We start from the raw sequence: 21,958 nt of genomic DNA, 5'->3' as shown, positions 1-21,958 counted from the left end.
TCGGAAGAGGCCATACCGCACAAGACTTTTTCATCATACGATTGACCATCTATTCAGATCCCCTTCACGGCACTGGCAGATGCTCTCAGTACGCTAAGGTACGTCGCTTAGGCATAGGTTCTCTCAAACCCCTTGCAGCAGAGATATACGATGTGCTCAATTCAGCAAGACAAGCGTGGGTGTCTAACCCTCACCACCCTCGGGATCTTCGCCCTCATCATCACCTAGCTCTTCCTTGAGACCTTCGGGCAGATCCTCTGCCTGTCCTACCCTCTGGTGTGCTGCGCCAATACCGCGAGCCGTGGTCCACAGGAAGTAATCGGACTTGAAATGGTCGATCTGGTGGAAGAATGTGTGGAACCTGGTCTTGGTCAGCTGCGATGATCCAACTTCCATGGATGAATAGTCAACTTACGAGTTTTCCTTCTCCTCCAAGTCAAAGATCCGCTGGTAGATGTGTGAATCTTTGAACTCTTGCAACTCCTTCTCGTAGTTGCCGAAATCAATCTTAGGCTTCTCCACGTTGTCGCCAACGCGGGCGTTGTAGTTATCGAAGACTGGACGTTCCAACAGCAGGCCCAAGCTGGGAGCCTTGGGAATACTGATCCGGCCATGCTGGTAGCTCTCGGTGATACGGTTTAGGTCTGTAGCACATCGCGTAACGAGGACAGCCATTCCAACCATCTTGCGGATCTGGTGCATCATGAACGATTGACCGTGAACCTTCAAGGACAGCCATTGGGTGTCATTGATCTGGATTGGCTCTGGGTTGGCTACAAACGACTTGATATTGCGCTTGGCAGAAGGGTCGGTAGGTGACTTCACGATGGTATAGTTGTGGTAGTTCTTGGTGCCAACGTACAGATCCAGAGCCTGCTGCAGTTGGGAGAGACGCTCGGGGGTAACACGGTAACGTCGCTTCGCAGCAACGTAAGCCGTCTTGATCTGCTTCAGCGCCACATCTGCAGGCCTCGGAGGCTTCGGTTGCGACTGTTCAGAGGCATTTAGGGCCTCCTCTGTTCCCTCTCCTGACCCATCCAGCTTGGGCGCCGACTCTGTTGTCTGAACATCTGCATCTGTAGGCGCGAGGGAAGGCTGTGCTTCTTCTGGCGCGGCATTCTCCATCTCCACATCCTTGGCGGCAGGCGATTCCTTTGTCTCGTTCGGGACACCCTCTTCGCCATCTGTCTTGATTATCTTATTTCCCTTGCTTTCCGACTCGGCCGCGTGTCTTCTGCGCAAGACTTCCTCGCGAACCTCTGGTTCCAGGGCATCAATGATGGGTTGGATGTCGTTCTTCTCTACGTCCTCCCAGAAGTTCTTGACGTCTTCCATGCGCTTGTTGTATTCCTCCTCGACGCCCTTCTCCTTGACGGCCTCGAGCACCTGCTTGCCCAAAAAGGTATCTGGGTGTGGCGGCAAGAGGCAGTAGCTTGGCATGAGATACTCGTACCAACGTGAATCACAGGTTTGGTAGCAGTTGAAGGCATTATTGGTTCTCTGAATGCCCCATACCCTGATCTGGGGCGGCAGAGCATCATTGATCTTCTTGACAACATCGGGATCCTCGATGATCAGCTTGAGCGAGATGACGTTGCCCGCCGCGTGAACACCCTTGTCCGTTCGCGCCGTCCGGACCAAGCTCGACTTCCTCGGATCGTCAGCATTGGCCTTGGAGATTGCGTTCGCAGCGACGAAGGCGGCGAACAGGTCACCCTCTATCGTCTTCTCCTTGTGGTTAATCTGTAGGCCATGGTATCCGGTGCCGGAGTAGCCAATCATGACAGCCACCTTGCGCTTCGGTCGACGTTCTTCGGCGGCGATCTCGTCCTTGGAGAAGGCGATGCTCATGTAGCTCGATTGGCCCTCGGGCACGCCGGCGCGCTTGCCATTCTCGTCTACTTTGCGGCGTTTGCGGTCGCGCCAGTCCTGCCTCCAGTCGTCCTTCTTGGGCTCGTCTTGTTGGCTACGGGGGGCTGGTTAGCTCGTATTGGCTTCGCTGTTACACGGCAAGACTGAGGGGATGGGGGACTCACCTCGAGTCGTCGCGCTTGTCGTCGCCGCCGCCATGGTTGCCTCCTCTGCCGCCTCGACCGCCTCGCCCACCACGCCCTCCTCGGCCACTACCTCGGCCCCCTGAGCCCCGACCGCGGCCGCGATTCGAGTTGAATTGGCGCTTCCTGGGCTCGCCATCTGCATTCGATGAGACTGCGTCTGGAGCATCCTTGCGCTTCGCGGACTCGGTAGCCGGAACGGGCTTGTCAACGGGCGCAGTGGCTGGCGCTGCGCGCTCGTGCGAATTATCCTCGGCACCCATGCTGAAACGTATAGGCGCATGCGCATCCTCCACCTCAAGAGAAGTGGTTTGTTGAAGCAAGGCTGTCGCGTACGGAAGTGCTCAATGGTAATTTCTAGGGCGTTTGACCTTTCTCCCCGCCAAAATTTCCCGGTACGCTTCTTATCGATAGTAGTTGGTTGGGTGGGTCTACGCCCTTAGGATGCAGTACCACAAGCTAGGCTTGGGAACTTGGTTGATAGACAATCGAAAGCCCGTCGCGACATAAGCTGCGTCCACCATCCGACGGACAGCGTAAAAAGGATCAAGTACCGGGGCCGATACTCGAAGAGGTGTCGGTTCTTTCGGCAATTCACATTTGACGCAATGGCAGGGTTGCTGACACGGCTTTCAATGCTGGCGCAGGGTCGCTGATACTTGTGAAGCAATTGGTAAGTTAAAGGCCATTGGGAGTTGGAAGCTCGTATCACAAGGGTACTGTACGACCGGCGTCTACATAACTCCCGACCGCTTATCGAAAGTAGTTCTCAACCCTACCTTTGGCAACTCTCCAAGCTTCGTCGAAAGCTTTTACCAACTCCTCTGGTAGAGGCCCCTTTCCTAGGTTCTGCAGGTTTTCGTCCAATTGCTTCGCACTGCTAGCTCCGATGATGATGGCATCCCCCTTTTCCTTGTTCAAGACTCCATGATGACTTATCCACCGTAGCGCAGCCTCCGCCGTGTTGATGCCCAGGTCCTTCGCTACCGGTCTCACTTTGTCCAAGGCATCAAAGTACGTCTCATTCCAGTAACGGCCGCGGTAACTCTTTCCCTGGCTCCTGTTGGGGTCAAATCTACTACCTTCTTCATGATCTTGGGTGGACCGCTCATATCGGTCTGTCAGAAATCCGCCAGCAAGCGGGTTATACGCGTAGAATGCGATGCCGTAGTGTCGAAGCGCGGGGAAGAGTTCTGCTTCCACGGAGCGATGAAGACCATTGTAGACGCCCTGATAGACGTCGGGCCGCTTCCATCCGTTTCTGATGCAGATCTCGGAGATCTGAGCAACCTCCCACGCGGCATAGTTGCTGAGCCCGAAGCGCTTGAAGTACCCTTGTTTATGTAGCTCATTGACCTCGCGAAGTGTCTCTTCGTAGGGGACGTTGTGGTCCGGTGCATGGAGATACCACAAGTCCACCTTGTCTGTTCTCAAAGCCGTCAATGAATCCCGCAGGCCCCGGCGCAGGTCAGCTGGAGAATGAGTATACTTGGTTGCGCCCAGTCTGCCGAGTGGTGAGAGCTTGGTATCGAGAACCAGACCGCGCTCTTGCCATTTCAGAGCCCCCAGATATTCCTCGGTGCTGCCCCCGGCATAGCTACGGGCGCTGTCAACTTCAATATGCCCGAACTTCTGGAAAACATCCAATATCGCACCCGACTCTTCAAGGCTATGGACGCGTGCTTGGTCGGCGCCTGAGATCATCAGCCGGCGCGTTAAGAAAACGACAGGACGGATGGAGTACCTACCCTCCTTGCCAAGCGTCATCGAGCCGAAGACGATTTTCTGGGCTGACGTTGGTTGGGCCATTTTGAATCTTCACAGTTGCAAATTTGACTGATGGTTCGAAGTTATCTGCCTGAGATTTCACTCTTTACCTATCGCCACCTTGCAGTTCGGCGCGAGCTTCAATGTCCGGAGGGGGTTGAAGGGGAGCCGGGAATAGTGGGTATCTCCGATTGACCGCCGATCCGTGTGGCGTGATATTGCGACACTTTACTGGCACTAAAAAGCGCTATTCTATAAGGCGTATTAGTGCACTGGAAAATAAGGAGGTTCATTTTAAAAGTCATCGCCATCGTGCGAATAAGGCTCACTTTCTATGCAATGCGTATTACGTCCAAGCCCCTATAAATTCTAATGCTCGTAGGGTATTGACGGTGCAAAAGAGGCTTTCGCTTACAGTGAAAAGCCATTGAGATTATAGTGACTATACCCAAAGGAGGCAATGCACGGTACGCACAGACCACGGTGAAGAACATTTGACAAATCAACCTCCATATAGTATATATATTTAGAAGTAAGAGTATAGACAGGAGACAGACAAACATATAGACAATAAAATAAGCAATTCACGCGGCACAGAATCCACTTAATTGACTGCTTCCGTACTGGTTCGCTGTGAATGACCCTCCGTGCGACTGTCTGACACAAATGGCTATTTAAGCCCTGACCAAAGTGAGGCTGTAGGTCGACAGGATCTCGTTGACGGGCTGGAAGTAGGTTGTGCCGCCGCTAGTGCAGCTGCCAGAGCCTCCCGAAGTGACACCCTGGGCCTGGGCGCCAGAGTAGAAGGAGCCGCCAGAGTCACCGGGCTCGGCGCACACACTGGTTCGGGTCAGACCAGTGACACGTCCTTCGGCGTAGTTAACCGTGGCGCCCAGAGCGCCGACGGTGCCGCAGTGGACACCGGTGGTAGAGCCAGAGCGGCAGATACTGGCTCCGACGGCGGACGCGGTGCTGCCCGACACTGGCAGGGTACCGGAGCCGTAGCTGTTGATGTAGCCCCTGAGAGTGGTTCCGCTGACAGTGCGGACGTAGCTCATGTCAGCGCTGCCTGGGAAAACCGAACCGGAGAAGGTTCCCAGGGCCGCACCGGCGCTGGTGGTGGCAGAGTTACCAGAGCTGCCACAGTGACCAGCTGAAACGAAGCCAGTTGTGACCGCGAAACCGATGGAGCACCGGGCGCTTCGGTTGATGAGGTAGGCATCACCGCCCTGGACCGTGGCGAAGGTGGTCGGCATCTCCTCAACTGTGCGCACCTCGAACTCAGATGCGGTGAGCCCGACCTGCTCGGCCAGCGACTCAGCGTGGGCGATACTGCCGGCGAGTGCCTCTAGGACGAGCTTGTTGGCAGCGACGTCGACGTAATAGGCAGCAACGCCCGAGTCGGCCGAGTCCGTGGCGAGGGTCTTGGGCTGCTCGATGTCCAGGTTATCAAGTGCCGCCTTGGCCTGTTCAAGCTTGGAGAGGCTGTTGGCCATGATTGCCGGTGTGGCGCCAGCAGAGGTAACCTCGGCGGCCAAAGCCGGGTCAGTGACACCAACGTTGATCGTAGTGCCGTCCTCGGCGACCCAAGCACCAGCGAACGAGTCACCAGCCGAGCTGCGTAGCTGCTCAATGACATCGGTGGCCGCAAGCTCCCGGGCAACACGAGCAGTGGCCTGCTTGGCGTCCAGGCCCAAGTCGCGCTTCATGGCGGCCAGGATCTCCGGGTGGAGGCTGGTCGAGGCCTGCGAGGGGGCACCGTAGGCAACGGGCAGGACGGCTGCCAAAAAGGCGAGGAACCTAGTGAGCTCCATGTCTAGCGTTCTGAGACAACACGTGGGAGAGATAAAGAGGCGTTGGTATTGTGGAAGCTAGATAGTAAGCGAGGTGAGTCTAGGATGCTGCTTCAAACTACCAGACTGGATGAGGACAAACACACTCATTTATACTTGTCCCGGCTCTAGTATCGTGACTCTCATCATGATTCTATTTGCCGCTGTCCAAGACAGAGCCCTATATTAAACTAGGCTTCGCCAATTCCTCCTTCCCAAATCGACTTGATTCATCGTGCTGATATCTTGATTTGTAACATACTTCTATACATATTCTCGCCGCCCAGAACAGAGCCCTCCACAAGACGAGCCGTTGCCAAATGCCTCCTTCCTAATTCGCCCCAACGCTCGCCTCGACGTTACCCCAAGTTTCAACAAACCTCAGACTCGGCAAGTCGACGTTATTATCCCGGCCTGTGTGTTGGTTCTGGTCGATGGATGGGGCAATCCATGCCGTTAGCCCACGGAATTCAGGTCTCTATTAGGTAACGCTTGCAGGCAATCTGTCAATACAGAGAAATAAGCATAAAACCTTAGATTTCCGAAAAGCGCCCGGTGGGTCCTATTCGGGACAATGACCGGTTTAACAACCTGCAGTGACACAATCTCACGTGTACCTCAGCTATCAGTGATATATATTTTAGGCTTGGCGCAGAACCCTGCAATCTTCCGGCTGCCAGGAACAATTGTATGTAAAATGCGAGTTCTAGACCTCTACGCCTTCACAGATTCCAATACGGGTTAAGCTGCCAAGGTATTTATTCTACACTATTAGTCTTGGCTGCTACATCGCTTAGAAGGGAAGGTACTATAGAGACTCGCCCTCTTGCATACTCTATCAAAAGTGGGGTGTGGGGAATCCTGCCCACACCACCAGCGCTAGAATTCGCCTGATGATTCCCGGTTTCACTGGTCCCGCCCGTTCGACCCGGCAGTGTTACGCTGTAACTCTAGGGTTCTATTCGGTGTAACACCGCTATACTCCTGGGTTGTATCGTACTTCATTAAGTAGCTGTCGATCAACTCAAAAACCGGACCAGGGCCCTTTCTTGTATTCCGAACCTCCGTGCACACAGCAGACAGGCCATCGAATCAAGCTACTACACCAGCGTAATACGCCACAGAATCCGCGTGCAATTCGGGCCTTAACGGCCTCGGTCGCACGGTAATGTGGTAGAAGCCGCTGTCACTCCCTAGCGCGGCCTCATGTATAGCGGGAACCAGGTCTGAAAAATCGTAATTCGTCCAACTCTGAGGCAGGGCTGACATTTAGACTCAGAAACGATCGCCATGAGCAGATTCGAAAGGAATTAGATCACCATTGCCAACAATACCGCAATCAACCTCTCTTGCTGGAGTCTGCGCCGGCCCAGATTAAAAAGTGGATTGCAAGTCACTCGCTTGACCAGGCATCCCGTCCGTCAGTGCTTGATTTGTCTGGCGATTGGCTATACATCATGCGTGTTTCGCCTCCTTCAGCCTTCCGACGGACTAGAATCAGAAGCCGTTGTGATAATGTCGAGATCACTCTGTACTGTCTAAATGTTCGCGAGTTGGACTTTTCTTAGTAGAGCCCCAGCGTGTCTCAATTCGTGTCTTTTCCATCTGTTCCCACGGCCCAGGACTTATTGGTCAAGTCGGTCGGTCATATCTGATGCACTGTCATTAAACGAACTCGGAAAGTATAGAGTGTACCGCGGTCCATACGTGTGAATCCTCATGTGTGCACCCCTGCGGATGCTGGAAAGAAGCTCAATCACTTTGTACGGGCTCCGTACTACCAAGCGTCAAGAAACCTTCAATTATAAAACCCACTGCACTGGCCGTGTCAGCATGAATCTTCACAGTCCGCCTGAAATCAGCTGTCACGAGGTATCCTCCAAGCATGGCCAAGCTCTCTTTGATTCTTTCTTTCCGTGGGTTCAATATACTTCTATATAGTAGGATAACGTCTGGGCTTTACAAGTCAGCTGAACCATTATAATATGTTAGGAGCTCAAAATGAATTATGGATCGGAAAATGTATCAACATTAATTCTTCAAGAATTTTTCAAGCTTATATATTGCTCTGATTGTTAGCTCGGCAACTTTAGTCAGAACGCAGATTCTATATTTATCATTGGGGCCGTTCAATGTAGCAGTGCCCAAAACCAACCAACCCAAAATAAAGAGTTGAACTCGACTTAACCAAAGGGCGGCATACATTGACGGTTCTAGGGCCCTACTCGCCGGAAGCCTTAAGCATCCGATAAGCGACCCTAACATCCAGGCACAAAATTTTGCTCAATTAGACAAGAAATTCTTGAAGAATTAATGCTTTTACATTTCCCGATCCATAGTTTGTCGTAAGCTACTAATATATTGTAGTGGTTCAGCTGGCTTGTGAAGTCTAGACGTTATCCTACTATATAACGAGCGACCAACAGGACTGCGCAGATGATCATTTTGACTCACTTCTTTCATTATGGAGGCATCCAGGAGCAATTATATTGTTCAATCTGCCTTTGTTTCATTATTTCCAATCAATAGGAGAGATCAAAAGCCTTTTGTCAAGGTTCGAGCGAGCCCGGTAAACGCGAAAATCCTGGACAGTATCCTATACATTCAGCCCATGCTGCCTGGCATCAAACGACGCACACTTTAGAGCTTATCTTAGCTGATATAAATATGCAGAATTTTCTGGACCTCGCCCCAAGTTTCTTGATACAAGGACACAGCTCGGTCGCTTGCTAGCAATTCGCTGGGGCTATAGCGAAGAGACGTGTCAGTGGACATGATGCTCTCATATGTTGACTGTTATTCAAATCAGGAAGAGTGCCTTACGGTAGTAGTTCGTCGTTATTCCAAAAATTGCCGCGGCTTTCTGGCCCCAAGCCAGTAGCGCTGACCAAGGTGCGAGCTCCTTGCTCGGCGGTACGACCCACGAAAAACCACTGCACCTCCACCGAAGCCCTAGATAAGAGAGACATGTCCTTATACATGTTCGTCTTGCAGACACCGGGGCAGCTCGCATTGACAATAATCTTGGCATCCTCGGCACACTTATCAGCGATGCCTTTCACCGCGAGCCGCGCTACTAGCTTCACCAGGGCGTACTGCTTGTGAGCGTCCCACTGTTCGCCGTCGTTGCATCTTTGGACTAGTGAGTGCCCCATAGGCAGGTCCGATGCTGTGACCCTCATGTGGGCGATGCTATTGAGAAACGATAGATAGCAGAACTCGCCCTCCGGCAGCCCAGCCGCCGTTCGGCGAAGCTTTGGAAGCAGGAGCTGCCCGAGCAGCGCGGTGCTCAGGGCACCAATCTGGAGGCTCTCCTCATAGCCGTCGCCTGTGAGATCATACTTGCTTTTTATGACACCACCAGCGATCTGGGCAATGTGAAGATACGGCACCTTAGCGTCGAGTTCTCGAGAAAAACTGCATACGGAATCGAAGGATGCGAAGTCCAGGGTCAGGATCACGAGATTGTCCTTGGCGCAGCTCGTGGCCTCCATGATGGCCTTCCTGGCCTGTTCCCCTTGCTCACGAGTCTGTACGCCCAATATCAATGGCGATGCGCCTTGCCTTGTGTATTTTATGGCGGCGGCGAGGCCAAGACCCGAACTAGCACCTGTCACCAGGACCGCTTTGCCCTTGAAGGAAAGGGAGATTGGATCGGCCGGTGGATTACGTGCCGCGAACCACATTGACTTCAAGTCAGACATTTCGGTCCGATGTTGATTCACTGGAAGTGATATTAGCACTAAGCTGGGTAGAGGTGGATGTCTCGGGGAAGGGCGGTTACGATTTCAGTGCCTGAGAAAGCGGATGTTATCAAGCATAGTATTTGTCAAGTCCGGCGCAGCCAGGAATAGAACATCAACAATCGCGCATAAATCTGTCCTTTTGGCTTTGGCGCAATTGCAAGATCTGACTATCTCATACTAGCAAATCTGTTAGTGGGCTGTGCAGCTCGTTTAACCCCTGGCTCCCACGGACCATGTCATCTTTAGACGGGACCACATGAAGCGGTTATGGAAGGTTTCCAGCACTTCTATTGCTTAAGGTGTCCTTCTTTAGTGTTTCTAAGTTGTCTGAGCCTGTAGATGCTACGATTCGGTACCGTAGCTCACGGCATAGCGCGTGTGCCTTGCGCCTTTAGGTCTGCTTAGGCGGAATAGTGTGGCACAAGCCTCACTTGTCATATCCAGTACCCGGGGTTGCTTACGTGGAGTTATCTGACGTCTGTCTATTTACGATAATCCGTCAAGTAGAGCTGAGGATCAAGCCGAACGGACGTTTTGGGACGCATTTACAGTCTGGTTGAACGCATCCAATATCTTGAGTAGGAAGCCAGACGTCTAGCATATTCTGTTAAGTATCCGATGTTTTCGGTATCGCTTGGAAGAAGCATCACGTTCAATTCACTCGTTACGTTGCTATCCCAGTGCTTGTAGTTCCATTGGAAGCCGTTGCGTTTAGAGAATACATGAGGGGCGCTCCTTCGTATCTAATAAGGCTGCGCTAGTCAGCCTAGGATGCCTTGGTTTGGTCGAATTGGACCTTAAAGGAGACAAAGCTAATATCGTAGTACACCAACAAGCCGGCTGGTTTATCGGCACCAGTGACGGGCTTTCCGATCAGTCCATAGCCCTGTACTCTGGTAGTATAATATATAACGCATAGAGAGTTAGGATGTTCTTTTGGCATATAGTTTATACTCAAAACCGCTCGTTACTATCGATCTAGTGAAGCCAACTGGTATATCTAAGCTACTCACCCGCACTGCAATGGCCGTGAACATTTACCCCTTTCACACAACCGACTGCGTACTCGCAAAAGTATCACAAAGATTGTGGGATGTCAGCGAAGAGATATATGATGAGTGGACGTCAGGTTTTACTACATGGTCGTAAGCATTACGGCCTCAAGTCTGGGCTGCAATCTAATGGCTACATCATTATTCAATATATTTTCCTTTACTCTTAGCATTTTGTAGCCTAGACTTAGTGGTTTCAGCTTCTTCTCGATCTTCTCCGCCTCAGCCTTCAGCAATCTCGGCTCTTCTAACTACCATGCCATCTATGAGCGACAGGATATTCCTTGTTCGGTGCGCCTGTGCGAATCACCAAGTCGCCTATTTCCGTGCTCCCTTGGAGATTATTATAAGCCTCATTGTTCTCAAAGGTTTAATACTACTTCAATAGTAATCTCACGTCCACCGGTGACGAATTGAGGGTTTTGGATTCCACTGCATAGCTGTGACCCTATGCACCCCCTCTAATCCCCTGTTCGCGTTGCTCAAGTCTAGGTCATACGCCTCAATGACTACAAACCCCAGTTTCTCATAGAATCCTTTTCCGACCGGCGACGAGTAAACCCATACTGGCATTCCATTAGCCTGTGCTATTTCAAGCACTGGTTCAATGAGAGCCTTGGCAAGTCCGCGGCGCTCGTACCTTGGGGAAGTGCAGAGCACGGCAAGATCTGTACCATTATAAGCTATGTGCATAACATCACACATAGAGAGGCAAAAGAGGACTCAGAGTTAACTTACTGAGCATTTCTTCAGCTCCATAGCGATTATGAATATGCAACTCGAACCGAACTGCTTCCGCAAGGCCCTCCTTGCTCGCGCCATCAGGAAGACGGCTCACAATCTGCCTAATGTACTCCTCCATATCGGCTTCCCCAGAAACTTTGTTTGATTGCAGAGTACTGTGTGCTGAGCTATCCACATATAGTCCGATCTCCTCCACAGCGGCAACAGCCCGGGCTCCTTCGTTGTTGGTGTCCGTGCCAACCACGGGCCTCAGGCCCAGACCATCAAAACGTTTGGGCAGAACCCAGCTTGCAAAGGCTGCTAACTCCCCGCTCGGCGTATGTGTGATCTTGAAGTACCGCTTTTCACCGCTCTTCAGATTCTTCTCCAGAGATGCACGTTGAAACGCGCGCATGGCGTCGAGATCAGGTGACCACCAGAAACGCTCCCCCGGAGAGTTGAATGCTTGGTGGTGACACGAAATTACACCATCGATATCATCCTGGCCTATGGAGGAAAGTGCGAAATCTGGTGCCAAAGACAATGGCCGTGCGAAGGGAAGAGCCATCTTACTATATTTGACCGTATGGGCTGTCCAAGCTTTTCACTTGGAGAAAACAATCTAGATAAAGCTCATAGAGAGCGATATAAATATCTGGCTGACTATACATGCAGCGTAATCGAAGACATAGCCAAGGAGAGCTGATGATCACTATCCGTCATCCCGGGCTTTAATTTCGAAGACGAGAAACTTCTTCGGCGGTAGTCAGGACACTTTCGACTTCACTGAGATATGTTGGGCTTAGCGCTAATCCGTGAGTGGTTGTGCCTGCTTCATAGCTTACGCGGTTCTCCACGCAGCAGTCGTAAGATGCTGACATGTAAGTAGGCAGCAGTATTAAATAAGCCGGCAACTAACACAACAGGTCTATTAGAGTTAATTCACGGAATAAATCAACATTGATTCTATGGGTCTTTTATATCGGTACATCACTGGCCTCGCAGGCCCTACGCTTCTCTTTTCAACCCGTCCAGGGTGCTCATTGATGAAATGTTGAGGTCCGCATAACGCAACTTCTACTGTAACAGCACAACTTGAAAGTGATACCAAGATTATGAGGGCAAAGTTGGAAAGTTCCATTTGCTTCAGGCCGGAAATCTGCGAAACTAAGAGGTTGAAGTTGACTCCCGCAATCTGTATAGACAGTGCCCACATTGCAACAGTGGTCTCTTTGGCATAAATACCCGGCATTATTCCATACCAGATTCGAAAGTACATCTTACATATCAGTAGTACGGGCGGAGCTGCATCGTAGTGGTCACTTTTCAAATGGCATAAATATTGTATAGATTCGTCTACTGGTCTATGAATGAAACCGTCAGACGCTGTTGTTCCTACACCAGACAGAATCCAATAATCTCGTATCACCGGCTGTTTTGGGAGAGATATGATCCTGCAAGAACTCCACCAAGTCATGAACCTCATAAATGTCATGAGACCCAGATCTATTCAACGAGGGGTTTTAATAAGTGTATCGGAATCCACGCTCTCGTACCTCCTATACAGAGTATTAGCTCACGTTCATCAGAATGGAGATCTGAGCTGTAACTTACATCGTCATCGTGCTCCAGCTCCTTCTCTCCACGGTCGGCTTTGCGGTTCTCAAAGTAAAATGCAGTGTCGACAATGGCAACAAGTACTAGGTTCAACAGCGAGCAAGCGATAGCTGCGTAAAGGCCGGGCTTGTATCCCGTTGCAGCATCCTGAGCTCTATAAACGGTTTGGGTTAGCACTGGCTTCCAGTCCGATCACTCTGCCAAGGTTGCGTACCTGAACACCAAGCTACCAGCAATACCACCGATACCACCGAATCCCACAAATGTAGCACTGCAGAGTGCACGCTTCCATTGACCACGAATGTTGTTTGCTTGATATGCCAAAGCTGAAGGGACATTGGAGTTGGCTCCAGCTGTCACAAGGAAGACACCAAAGTATCGAACGGAACTGTTCGGGTGCCAGCCCATGATTGGAAGACCAATCAGGCAGAGGAGCATGTTGCCCATAATGATTGGGCCTCTGACGTGATATTTGTCGCCGAGCCAGCCCATGCCAAACATGACGAATCCTGCAAATGCGTATGGCGGTGCTACCAAGCACTGAGCTGCTCCGACGTCAAAGCCCATCTGCGTGTTGAGAATGATCGGGAGGAAATAGGCCAGAGCGTAAGTAATGGTGGTTGTGTTGAAGAAGATCATAGCATAGCACCTTGACGCACATGTTAGCCATGAGTATAAAAGGCGTTCTCTTTTTAACTCACCAAATCTTCCAATCAGTTCCAGCCCGAAGAAACTTCCCAAGCTTGAATTTTGGTGTGCTTGCATCGCCACGGTCTGCATTGATACGCTTGACAACCCAATCCTTCTCCTTATCACTGAGGAAGTTCCAAAGCTTTCTCTTTGAGTCAGGGAAGTCGATCAAGAGCCAATAACTAGCGATTCCGATCAAGCACGTAAGGATACCTTCGATGATGAAAATCCCTGAATACCCATTGTTAGCCAGGTGTTGACAAAGCTCGGTGTAAGGCTCATTTATACGTACATCGCCAACCAGTTAAGCCCTGCAAGCCGTTCATCTGCATCAAGCCATACGCAAGAATACCCGCAAACGCTGAGGCAACGCAGCCGATGACGTAGAAGAATGAAAATCGCTTGCCGACCTCATCTGTAACAAGTCAGTTCTCTGCTAATTCGATCATGTTGGAAATCGTATCTTACATCTCGTATACTATAGTCAAACAGTCAGTATATTGTAACAACCACTGCGGCATGACGAAACCACTTACCCAAGTGCTCAGAAGGTAGACGGAGCTCGGGAAGAATCCAGCTTCCAGTATACCGAGAATGACACGCAGAGCGGCCAAGGACTGCCAGTTCTTCACGAAGCCAAAGCCAATCATCAAAGCTCCCCAGAGAAGCGTGATTGCGGAAAGGAAGTTGCGGGGTCCCAGCTTGCGTGCGATAACAGTCGCCGGAGGTTGGAATACGATATAGGTCACGAAAAACACGAGTGTCACGATCGAGTAACGGTCGTGAATACCAAGCTCAAGCTCCTTTTGCATACCAGCGATGCTGGCTGCCGAGAGGTTGGTCCTGGCTGAAATTAGCACGGCTGGACACACGGACCAAAAGTGGCACCCGCAGACGACGTGTCTGAAGGAGTGGAGACTTGGAGTACTCACCTATCCATCAGGGATACGCAGTACATAAAGCCGACGGTGAGGACAAGTCGGCGATCAATCCTGCGGATGATGCTTCTCTGGACATCTGGAGGGTACTCATTCTGCCAGCTGTTGGTGCCTTCCGTAGCCGTCTTTGTCAACTCGACATCTGGCACGTAGTCGACCGCGGCTTTTTCAGAGTCGCGATCCATACTGGCGGCTGTGTGTCAGGTCGGGCGCAGGCTGTAGGGTAAGGAAGAGTGGGAGTAGATGTGAACAACAGGGAAACACTATTCAGCCGGAAATGTAAATGCGGCGGATGGAGTATATGTACTATGGTAAGAAGAGCACGAGTGCTGGGCCCAGCCAAGCCTGGTGCTCCGGGTCCTTGACCAATCGCCATCGAACCATCGTCTACTTGACCAGGGTCTATCGCACAGAATATCGATTCTGGGATAGGGAAACGTGTGTCCCCTGTCTCTCGTGCATGATGGTGATGTCCAGGTCGATCATTCGCCAGCTGACCGACCCCTCACGAGCGCGGGCGATCTAACTAGAGGGGGCCCTCCAGATGTCTTGGAACCTGGGGCGCACTCATTGGCAAGCTTTCCCCCAAGTCTCGGCGTACCATCCGCTGAACGGATCCAATTTCTCCAAGTCAATGATCCACATACGAGGCGTGGCAGCATCCGCACCATCTGCCGGGCCTGTATCCATATTGGTTTGGCCTAGCTCTCCGGGCGGTTTACTCGATATCGGGGAGGGAGGGAGGCATCACCAGCAGGCAGCGGATCCATCTTGGGCCAACTCTGTTGCAAAGCCGCCGTCATGGTTCCACCTGGTGGAGAGCCCCAGAGTCAGTAGAACCTGGGGTAAAACGACCGGTGATGCGGGGAATGGCTGGGCAAACCCGCAATGCGGGGTGGTCTTACCACAAGTAGTATGCAGCGCCGTGCTGCCTCGGGAGGCGTGAAGTCATGTTGTCTTTGCAGCGATGGGCAGAGGACTCAATTATTGACCAAGATGCCCCCCTGTGGACTCCGCCGGCCGGTCGCATCCGGGAGTCGGTAGGGATGCGCTGTGGGAAAAGGGGGACCTGGTCTGATCACTTGCGTTCAGCCATGCCGTGCCACGGTGACTGGTCTCCGGATCTAACATGCTGCTAAATAAATCACACTTTGCATCCTCAAATCAAAGCAGCATGCCATGGCTGGCTGGGCGTTGCTGGATCTACAGCCTGGAATGACTCTCAACCTCTCGCTGACGTGGACCGACCAGCCTTTTCCCTCATGTGAGATTCAAGAAGGAGGGCCGAGCTTGATCGCAATTGCTAGATGACTTGAGTAGGTAGGTGATTATCTGCTTTGCCGTCCTATCTATGGGTGCAATCTACTTCAATATACCTATGGATGCTACCTTAGCTGCTGGCGATTCACCCATTGGAAGCGTTGCAGAGTCCATGCACGTATCGCAACACACCACATGCGGCTGGGATGGGATTAACTCAAGGTCCAGACTCGTCTAGGCAATCCTAGCTGACCAAACTAATGGCTCCGACGCCGTGGAACAATCATGGGCGATACCACTTCAAGGCACAAGCTGCGTGCTGCAGGGCTCAACCTTATGCCAGCATGACCTGAAGCCGCACGGGAGATTTACTAGCGCCGAGCCGATCCTGACCTTGATCTCTGTGGCGCACTCTTCCACCGTCAGCTATGCAGAAAACTGTGCCTTCTGGGGCCAGTCATTGGTTCGTTCACTGCAATATGCACGGAAAGCCACGAGTCCTTCTATACCTATTCCAGATTCTCTTGCGACAGCCTCAACTCCAGGCCAATCACCACTCAATCCCAATAAGACTACACAATCATCATTATTTGTCGCTATCAATACTCTTTTGATTCGTCTCCTGAATGGTCATGATGCAGACGAAGTCTAGGCTTGATATATGTGAGCCTCGGCTCAGCAACGAAACTCCTCATATGCCAAGGGACTATCTCGCAAGTGCATCACATAGCCTACATTTCATGCAGCCAGGTCGGCTATCTCGGAAACACCAGGCCTCAGTGAGTTTATTGAATTTTATACGACAGAGCTCCGTCATCGGGTTTGAGAGTGATTCAGAACACACATATACCTCGTGAAACCATTGTAAGTAATACGACGTCACATCTCAATTATAGCGTCAATCTGGCTCGGTACCAGCAAAGTTAGTTCTCATGATCACCAAATATAGGAGAAATGGGCTATGTGCAAGAGTCTTAAGCCCTCTAATCCTATGGACTAAAATGGAGTAGTAGCATGGGGTTGTGCCTCGGCTCGGAACATGTCGAGATATACGATTCAGCCCTGTTCGCCATCTACTTGTAACATAGCCTCACGTTCTAACTCATTCGATCCATGTTCGCTTAATTATCAGATACATCTATGTACAACCTATCATGTCGAACCAATTTCAAGGAATGAATCCTTTGCCAAGAGTTCATTGTCACACTTCACGAAACCAAGGCCTCCTCACGAGCACTCGCAAGGCAATACAAGCATGTCAGAAAGACAGATAGGTATCTCAGATTTTGATTGCAGAATATTCCTTAGGATGGATCATTACACCTTATCAGAGATTACTGCATAGCCTCCTGCAAGTTCAAACTGCCTCAATGACCACCTCACCACCCGCTAGTCCGTCCGCCGTAGCCGACACGGTAATTACGCCTTGCTCCCCAGCACGAGTACGAACGATAGCAAGAGCTAGGCCGCTGAATGCGTTGCGCGTGAGGGACGGAAATGGTGTTTGGTCAATCGGACTGCCGTTGTCTGTCGATACTATCTCACCTGGTCCCGAGATCGAGAAGGTAATGCTGTTGCTTGCATATGGTACAGTATCCCCAGTGGCGTCGACGACCGCAACAGTGATAAAAGACAAGTCATACCCGTCGGCCGAGATGGTGTCCCGGTCCGCTGTCATGTTCAAGGCTGCAGCATCCCCAACAGTCTTCTTTGTAGCCTCGGCCCAAACAGCTCCGTTCTTATACGTGACGACGCGAAGGTCGCCTGGAGAGTATGTGACGTTGTCCCAGCGGAAGCGATAAGTAAGCTCCTCCTTAACGAGCCTGCCAGCCGATTCGCCATTCACGAACAGTTCTGCCTCGTCGGCGGATGTGAACACATGGACAGGGGTGACCTCGCCTACGCGATCAGACGGCCAGCTCCAATGAGGGAGGATGTGGGCGAACTGCAGGTCGGATCGCCAGCGCGACTGATACAAGTAGAATCTATCCTTCTTGAATCCAGCCAGATCGATGATGCCGAAGTAGGAGCTGCGCGCCGCCTCGAAGTCGTCGTATGGCGTGGGCTCTCCAAGGTAATCCCATCCAGTCCAAACGAATTCGCCGGCAACATAGGGGTGCAGATCTTGCTGTTTGAACACCTTGTCAGGAGATGAAGCCCAGGACGGTGCGTACAACTCGTATGCACTGACTTCTAGCGAAGTAGAATTGCCACCGGCGCCTGGTGCATCGCTCACGACCTGGCTCATGTTCCCCACGACTGGGAAGATATAGGTGCCTCGGGTGCTGAGAGTCGATGCACTCTCACTCGTCCAGATAAGCTTGTCTGGGTAAGCGCTGTGAAACTCGGGGAATGAACTGTCCCACGAGTTTCCGCGACCCTCGCCCTGATAATTAAGACTCTGGATATCCATAAGGCCCACCAGTCCATCACCAGGTTGCCCATTGTTCAAGGCCGATGTGACAGGCCGCGTCCCATCCTCTTCATGCACTATATCGTATAAAATCTTGCCTGTCGCTGCGCCAGCAGCCGTCCTCTGTTCAGGGATCTCATTCCCAATACTCCATGAGATCACAGAAGGGTGATTGAAGTCCCTTCGAAGGAAAGACCGCAGGTCCGGCTCGTGCCAATCGGGGAATAGCAAGTGGTAGTCATTTGTGACCTTCTCTTCGTTCCACATGTCAAAAGCCTCGTCGATAACCAAGAAGCCCATGCGGTCAGCGAGATCGAGTAGCTCGGGCGCTGGTGGGTTATGGGACATTCGAAGGGCATTTCCACCCATTTCGAGTAGCATCTCGAGCTGTCTCTCAGCGGCTCGGTTGTTGAACGCTGCGCCGAGACTGCCAAGGTCGTGATGATTATCTGTTCCTCGGACGTACACTTTCTCGCCATTGACAAGGACACCCCGTTCACCATCATAAGTGATCGACCGGATACCGAAAGTTGACTCATATTGGTCGATAACTGTGCCGTCGCTCGTGAGTAGAGTGGTCACAGCTACATAGAGGTTTGGCGTCTGGGTTGGAGGTGGCCCCCAGAGTGATGGATTCTCGATTGTCAGTGTGCCGGTTGCCTGCTGCTTTTCACCCGACGCAACGTTCACCGACGTTCTCTCGAAATTGCCGACCACTATGCCTTCTGGAGACTTTATTTCAGTCTCGACAAAGATCTCCTGATCAGACGCGGCCTTGTTCTCGACGTCTACGATAAGTTTCACTGTCGCTTCTTCTGCTGACACAGACGGAGTAGTGATTCGCGTTCCAAACTTGCCCACGTGTACGGGATCGGCCTTGACTAGCCAAACATTACGGTATAATCCAGCTCCCGGATACCAACGTGACGAATCAACTGCATTGTCCAAGCGAATAGCAAGCTGGTTTTCCCCTTCTGTTTTAATGTAGGGTGTCAGGTCAAGCCGGAATGAGGCGTATCCGTAGGGCCATCCGCCGACGAGATCGCCATTGAGCCAGACAGCCGAGTAGGACATGGCTCCGTCAATGTCTAAGAAGATAGACTTGCCAACATCGCTTGACGAAAACGTCAGCGTACGGCGATACCAGCCAACGCCATCCGATGGGAGGCGACCCATGCCGCCACTGATACCAGGGGCATTGAAAGGCCCCTTGATGGCCCAGTCGTGGGGTAGATTGACTGCTTCCCACGCACCATCGTCGAATGAAGCTTGGGTGTACTCGACATCTTGACCAGGAGCAGTTTCGTTAGGACGCTCATGTTGAGTCCCATCGATGATGAACTCATTGGCTACTGGGAGAATCCATGGCTTCAGAGTTTCGTTATACGAGAGCCCGTCCGGATTGGAGGTGAAGCGTGAGAATTTCCATCCTTCGTTGACGCTGATGCGTTCTCGCACTGCTGATGACCTGCCAGAAATAACATACGCTCCGGTGGGATGAGCGTGTACTAAACGCAACAGGAGGCTCAGAGCGACAAGCCTATAGAGCTCCTGCGTTAATCGGATTAGACTCGCCATCTTCAAGAGTTGACCTCTGAACCACAAATCCAGTTACTAGAACCCAAACCGACGGCTCATGGGGTCCCCTCCACTATTTATCCGGACAAAGCGGGCTACTCTACACCGAGTTTGCTTAGAAGCCGTCATGATGCAGTTGCGGTGACCCGGCAAGGTGACATCGAACAACGGGGAACAGCCAGGAGAAGATCCCTGGCGGTGGCTTGGCAGCATGGAAGCGCACCTGTCGGCAACCATATCCAGGCTCGAGAGGCTCCACTCGTACCACCCGTTATTCTCGACATCACGTTGCGTCTGAGGGGTTGAAGTAACTCCAAATCGGGAGACTAGCGCAACGACTTTCGGGCGGAAGAGTGCAGCGATCGACGAGGGGTCAGGATGCTTGCAGATAGTGAGGGACATGTGGTGGAGGATGGCGGGGAAGCTCGGTCCGGCATGCGCTAGGGACCCGCTTTCTCCGTGATTCACGGTAGCATCGGGCATTGGGCAGCCGCCCATTGAACTTGGAACCCTACCATCGGCGGCCACAAGCCCATAGGTGAGTTCAAACGGTCTCACCGGATCGTATACGGCTATCAAGTTCATAGCCGAAGTCAGTTCGTGAAGCAGGTGTCCCATGCCGACGGCAGCTGTAAGTCACTAGGCTCGAGTTATTCGTGATTGGCCAGGAGCAATTTAGGATACTGTTGGTGGAATTTATCGAACTACCCAAACCGGCAATTCCACATGTTTCTTATCCCCTCTCCGCTTTGTCCTTCGATGTCGCCTCTTCTGATGTGACCCAGTCATTGCATCATATTTTGGCTTGGCCATTTGAATTGTTCAGATCTTTTATTCTCACCGCAAGTATACGCTTCGCTACCACGAACGGTCTGGTATGTAGGGCTAAACAGGTACTGTAGCTGTCACGTACGACCATTGATGCTGTAATTTTCGGGCCATCGTCCGAGAAATCCATTTGAGAAATTGTTGAGCTGGAATCCAAGTTGATACTAGTATGGTATACTGAACTGGAGTGGTGCTCCTGGGCCATATTCCCCAAATAACACAACCTCAACCAACGCAGTTCTCCTCGTCAGTATCGACGAATCGAACGTACATTGTTCGTATGGTTAAAATAGACGTATAAATCGATAGTCGCCAAACCGAATAGTCGTGAATTTAAAACAAAAAATGCGATGGTGTATTAAATTTTACGGAAAAGAGGGAAATTAAATAAGTAAAGCGCGAAAAAGCACAACCACAATTTCTTAGCCACAATTCTATACCACGTCTCACAAGCCCGAGCTCAATACAGTAGTAGCCAAATCTGATACACCGTGTTGGTATAAACAGTGGCACTATCGGTTTAGCCAGTCCCTTAACCCTGAGTTGTCACCGGTTATACTTCTGACTGGTAGACAAAACGGGGGTGTAATTCTTATTCGATGCTCAGCAAAATGTGTTTCCTAACTCTGTAATCAATGTATTAGTTCCGCTATATCCGTGTGAGGGACCGGCATGGGCGACTTTTGGAGCTGGAGTTGGGGTTTGAGGAGGTTACTGTGTGGGAAATGGTGGTAGGAGCGGATAAGTTATTTGACCCAGTGGTTGATAGAGTAGTAGACGGTAAAGTGCTTAAAGTGGTCGAGGATGAGTCTGAGGATTTGCTGGAGCTAGACTCTGTGGTGCCAAAGTGCAGCCAAATGGGTGACCTAAACTGACTACCATTATGACGATAGATTTACACAGCTACAACCCAGAACCGTGTTAGGTCGAAATCCATTTAGACTTATCTCCACTCCTTTGTTATTTACTCTTTAATGTCTCGAGGCATGATCTCAATGGGGCAGTATTACAAGGCATGTACAGGACATACGTCAATTCTGTATCAGCCTCGACCTCCTACTCTCCATCTTTAAGTTGTCCCACTATTATTCAGGGCTGACAACCCCTTCATTAGGCGAAGGAGTAGGTAAGCAGCTGATCATGGTGAATCCAGACAATCAAGTCACTGGTAAATGTGTTAAATTTCTCTCATTCATCTTTATGCGCACCAAGACAAGTCAATCGTAAGGTCCCACCACAGTTCAAGCTGGCGACCTACTTTCTCAAAAATATATATATATATATGGCCGTACGCCTTTAATCGCCCTGGAAAGACCGTCAAAGACACAATGATTGAAATTGTGAGATGATGTTTGTGGCTCAGTACACTAGTATCAACATCTTTAGGCAACCAAGTCTCTATCTCCTACACAGCCTTCAGCTTATGCTGCGATTCTACTTACAAGCGGAGTGGAAAAAGG

General features: G+C 51.2%; 7 protein-coding genes across 7 annotated transcripts; all 7 read right to left on the bottom strand.

Annotated features, from left to right (window-relative positions):
- Window positions 1–183: 183 nt before the first annotated feature.
- JN550_000531 (uncharacterized protein) lies at window positions 184–2,317 on the bottom strand (the record flags this gene model as incomplete). Its single annotated transcript, XM_049316938.1, has 3 exons — window positions 184–361; window positions 416–1,966; window positions 2,037–2,317. The coding sequence occupies 3 exons, from the start codon at window positions 2,315–2,317 to the stop codon at window positions 184–186; spliced, it is 2,010 nt and encodes a 669-aa protein (XP_049177820.1).
- Window positions 2,318–2,807: 490 nt separating this feature from the next.
- Window positions 2,808–3,863, bottom strand: JN550_000530 (uncharacterized protein; the record flags this gene model as incomplete). Its single annotated transcript, XM_049316927.1, has 2 exons — window positions 2,808–3,748; window positions 3,803–3,863. The coding sequence occupies 2 exons, from the start codon at window positions 3,861–3,863 to the stop codon at window positions 2,808–2,810; spliced, it is 1,002 nt and encodes a 333-aa protein (XP_049177819.1).
- Window positions 3,864–4,495: 632 nt separating this feature from the next.
- Window positions 4,496–5,635, bottom strand: JN550_000529 (uncharacterized protein; the record flags this gene model as incomplete). The annotated part of the gene is made up of 1 exon (XM_049316916.1): window positions 4,496–5,635. The coding sequence occupies one exon, from the start codon at window positions 5,633–5,635 to the stop codon at window positions 4,496–4,498; it is 1,140 nt and encodes a 379-aa protein (XP_049177818.1).
- Window positions 5,636–8,472: 2,837 nt separating this feature from the next.
- On the bottom strand, window positions 8,473–9,357 carry JN550_000528 (uncharacterized protein; the record flags this gene model as incomplete). The annotated part of the gene is made up of 1 exon (XM_049316905.1): window positions 8,473–9,357. The coding sequence occupies one exon, from the start codon at window positions 9,355–9,357 to the stop codon at window positions 8,473–8,475; it is 885 nt and encodes a 294-aa protein (XP_049177817.1).
- A 1,487-nt stretch (window positions 9,358–10,844) lies between these two features.
- JN550_000527 (uncharacterized protein) lies at window positions 10,845–11,742 on the bottom strand (the record flags this gene model as incomplete). The annotated part of the gene is made up of 2 exons (XM_049316894.1): window positions 10,845–11,119; window positions 11,190–11,742. The coding sequence occupies 2 exons, from the start codon at window positions 11,740–11,742 to the stop codon at window positions 10,845–10,847; spliced, it is 828 nt and encodes a 275-aa protein (XP_049177816.1).
- Window positions 11,743–12,697: 955 nt separating this feature from the next.
- JN550_000526 (uncharacterized protein) lies at window positions 12,698–14,604 on the bottom strand (the record flags this gene model as incomplete). The annotated part of the gene is made up of 8 exons (XM_049316883.1): window positions 12,698–12,733; window positions 12,789–12,945; window positions 13,006–13,440; window positions 13,493–13,712; window positions 13,774–13,896; window positions 13,950–13,959; window positions 14,018–14,324; window positions 14,414–14,604. The coding sequence occupies 8 exons, from the start codon at window positions 14,602–14,604 to the stop codon at window positions 12,698–12,700; spliced, it is 1,479 nt and encodes a 492-aa protein (XP_049177815.1).
- A 2,432-nt stretch (window positions 14,605–17,036) lies between these two features.
- On the bottom strand, window positions 17,037–20,288 carry JN550_000525 (uncharacterized protein; the record flags this gene model as incomplete). The annotated part of the gene is made up of 2 exons (XM_049316871.1): window positions 17,037–19,632; window positions 19,894–20,288. The coding sequence occupies 2 exons, from the start codon at window positions 20,286–20,288 to the stop codon at window positions 17,037–17,039; spliced, it is 2,991 nt and encodes a 996-aa protein (XP_049177814.1).
- Between the last annotated feature and the right edge of the window lie 1,670 nt (window positions 20,289–21,958).

This window comes from Neoarthrinium moseri (assembly GCF_022829205.1).
Source record: "Neoarthrinium moseri strain CBS 164.80 chromosome Unknown scaffold1_Wmoseri_CBS_16480, whole genome shotgun sequence".
NCBI classification, from domain to species: domain Eukaryota; kingdom Fungi; phylum Ascomycota; class Sordariomycetes; order Amphisphaeriales; family Apiosporaceae; genus Neoarthrinium; species Neoarthrinium moseri.
Note: the sequence above shows the minus strand (reverse complement) of the source record. Positions and strands in the feature narration are given on the sequence as shown.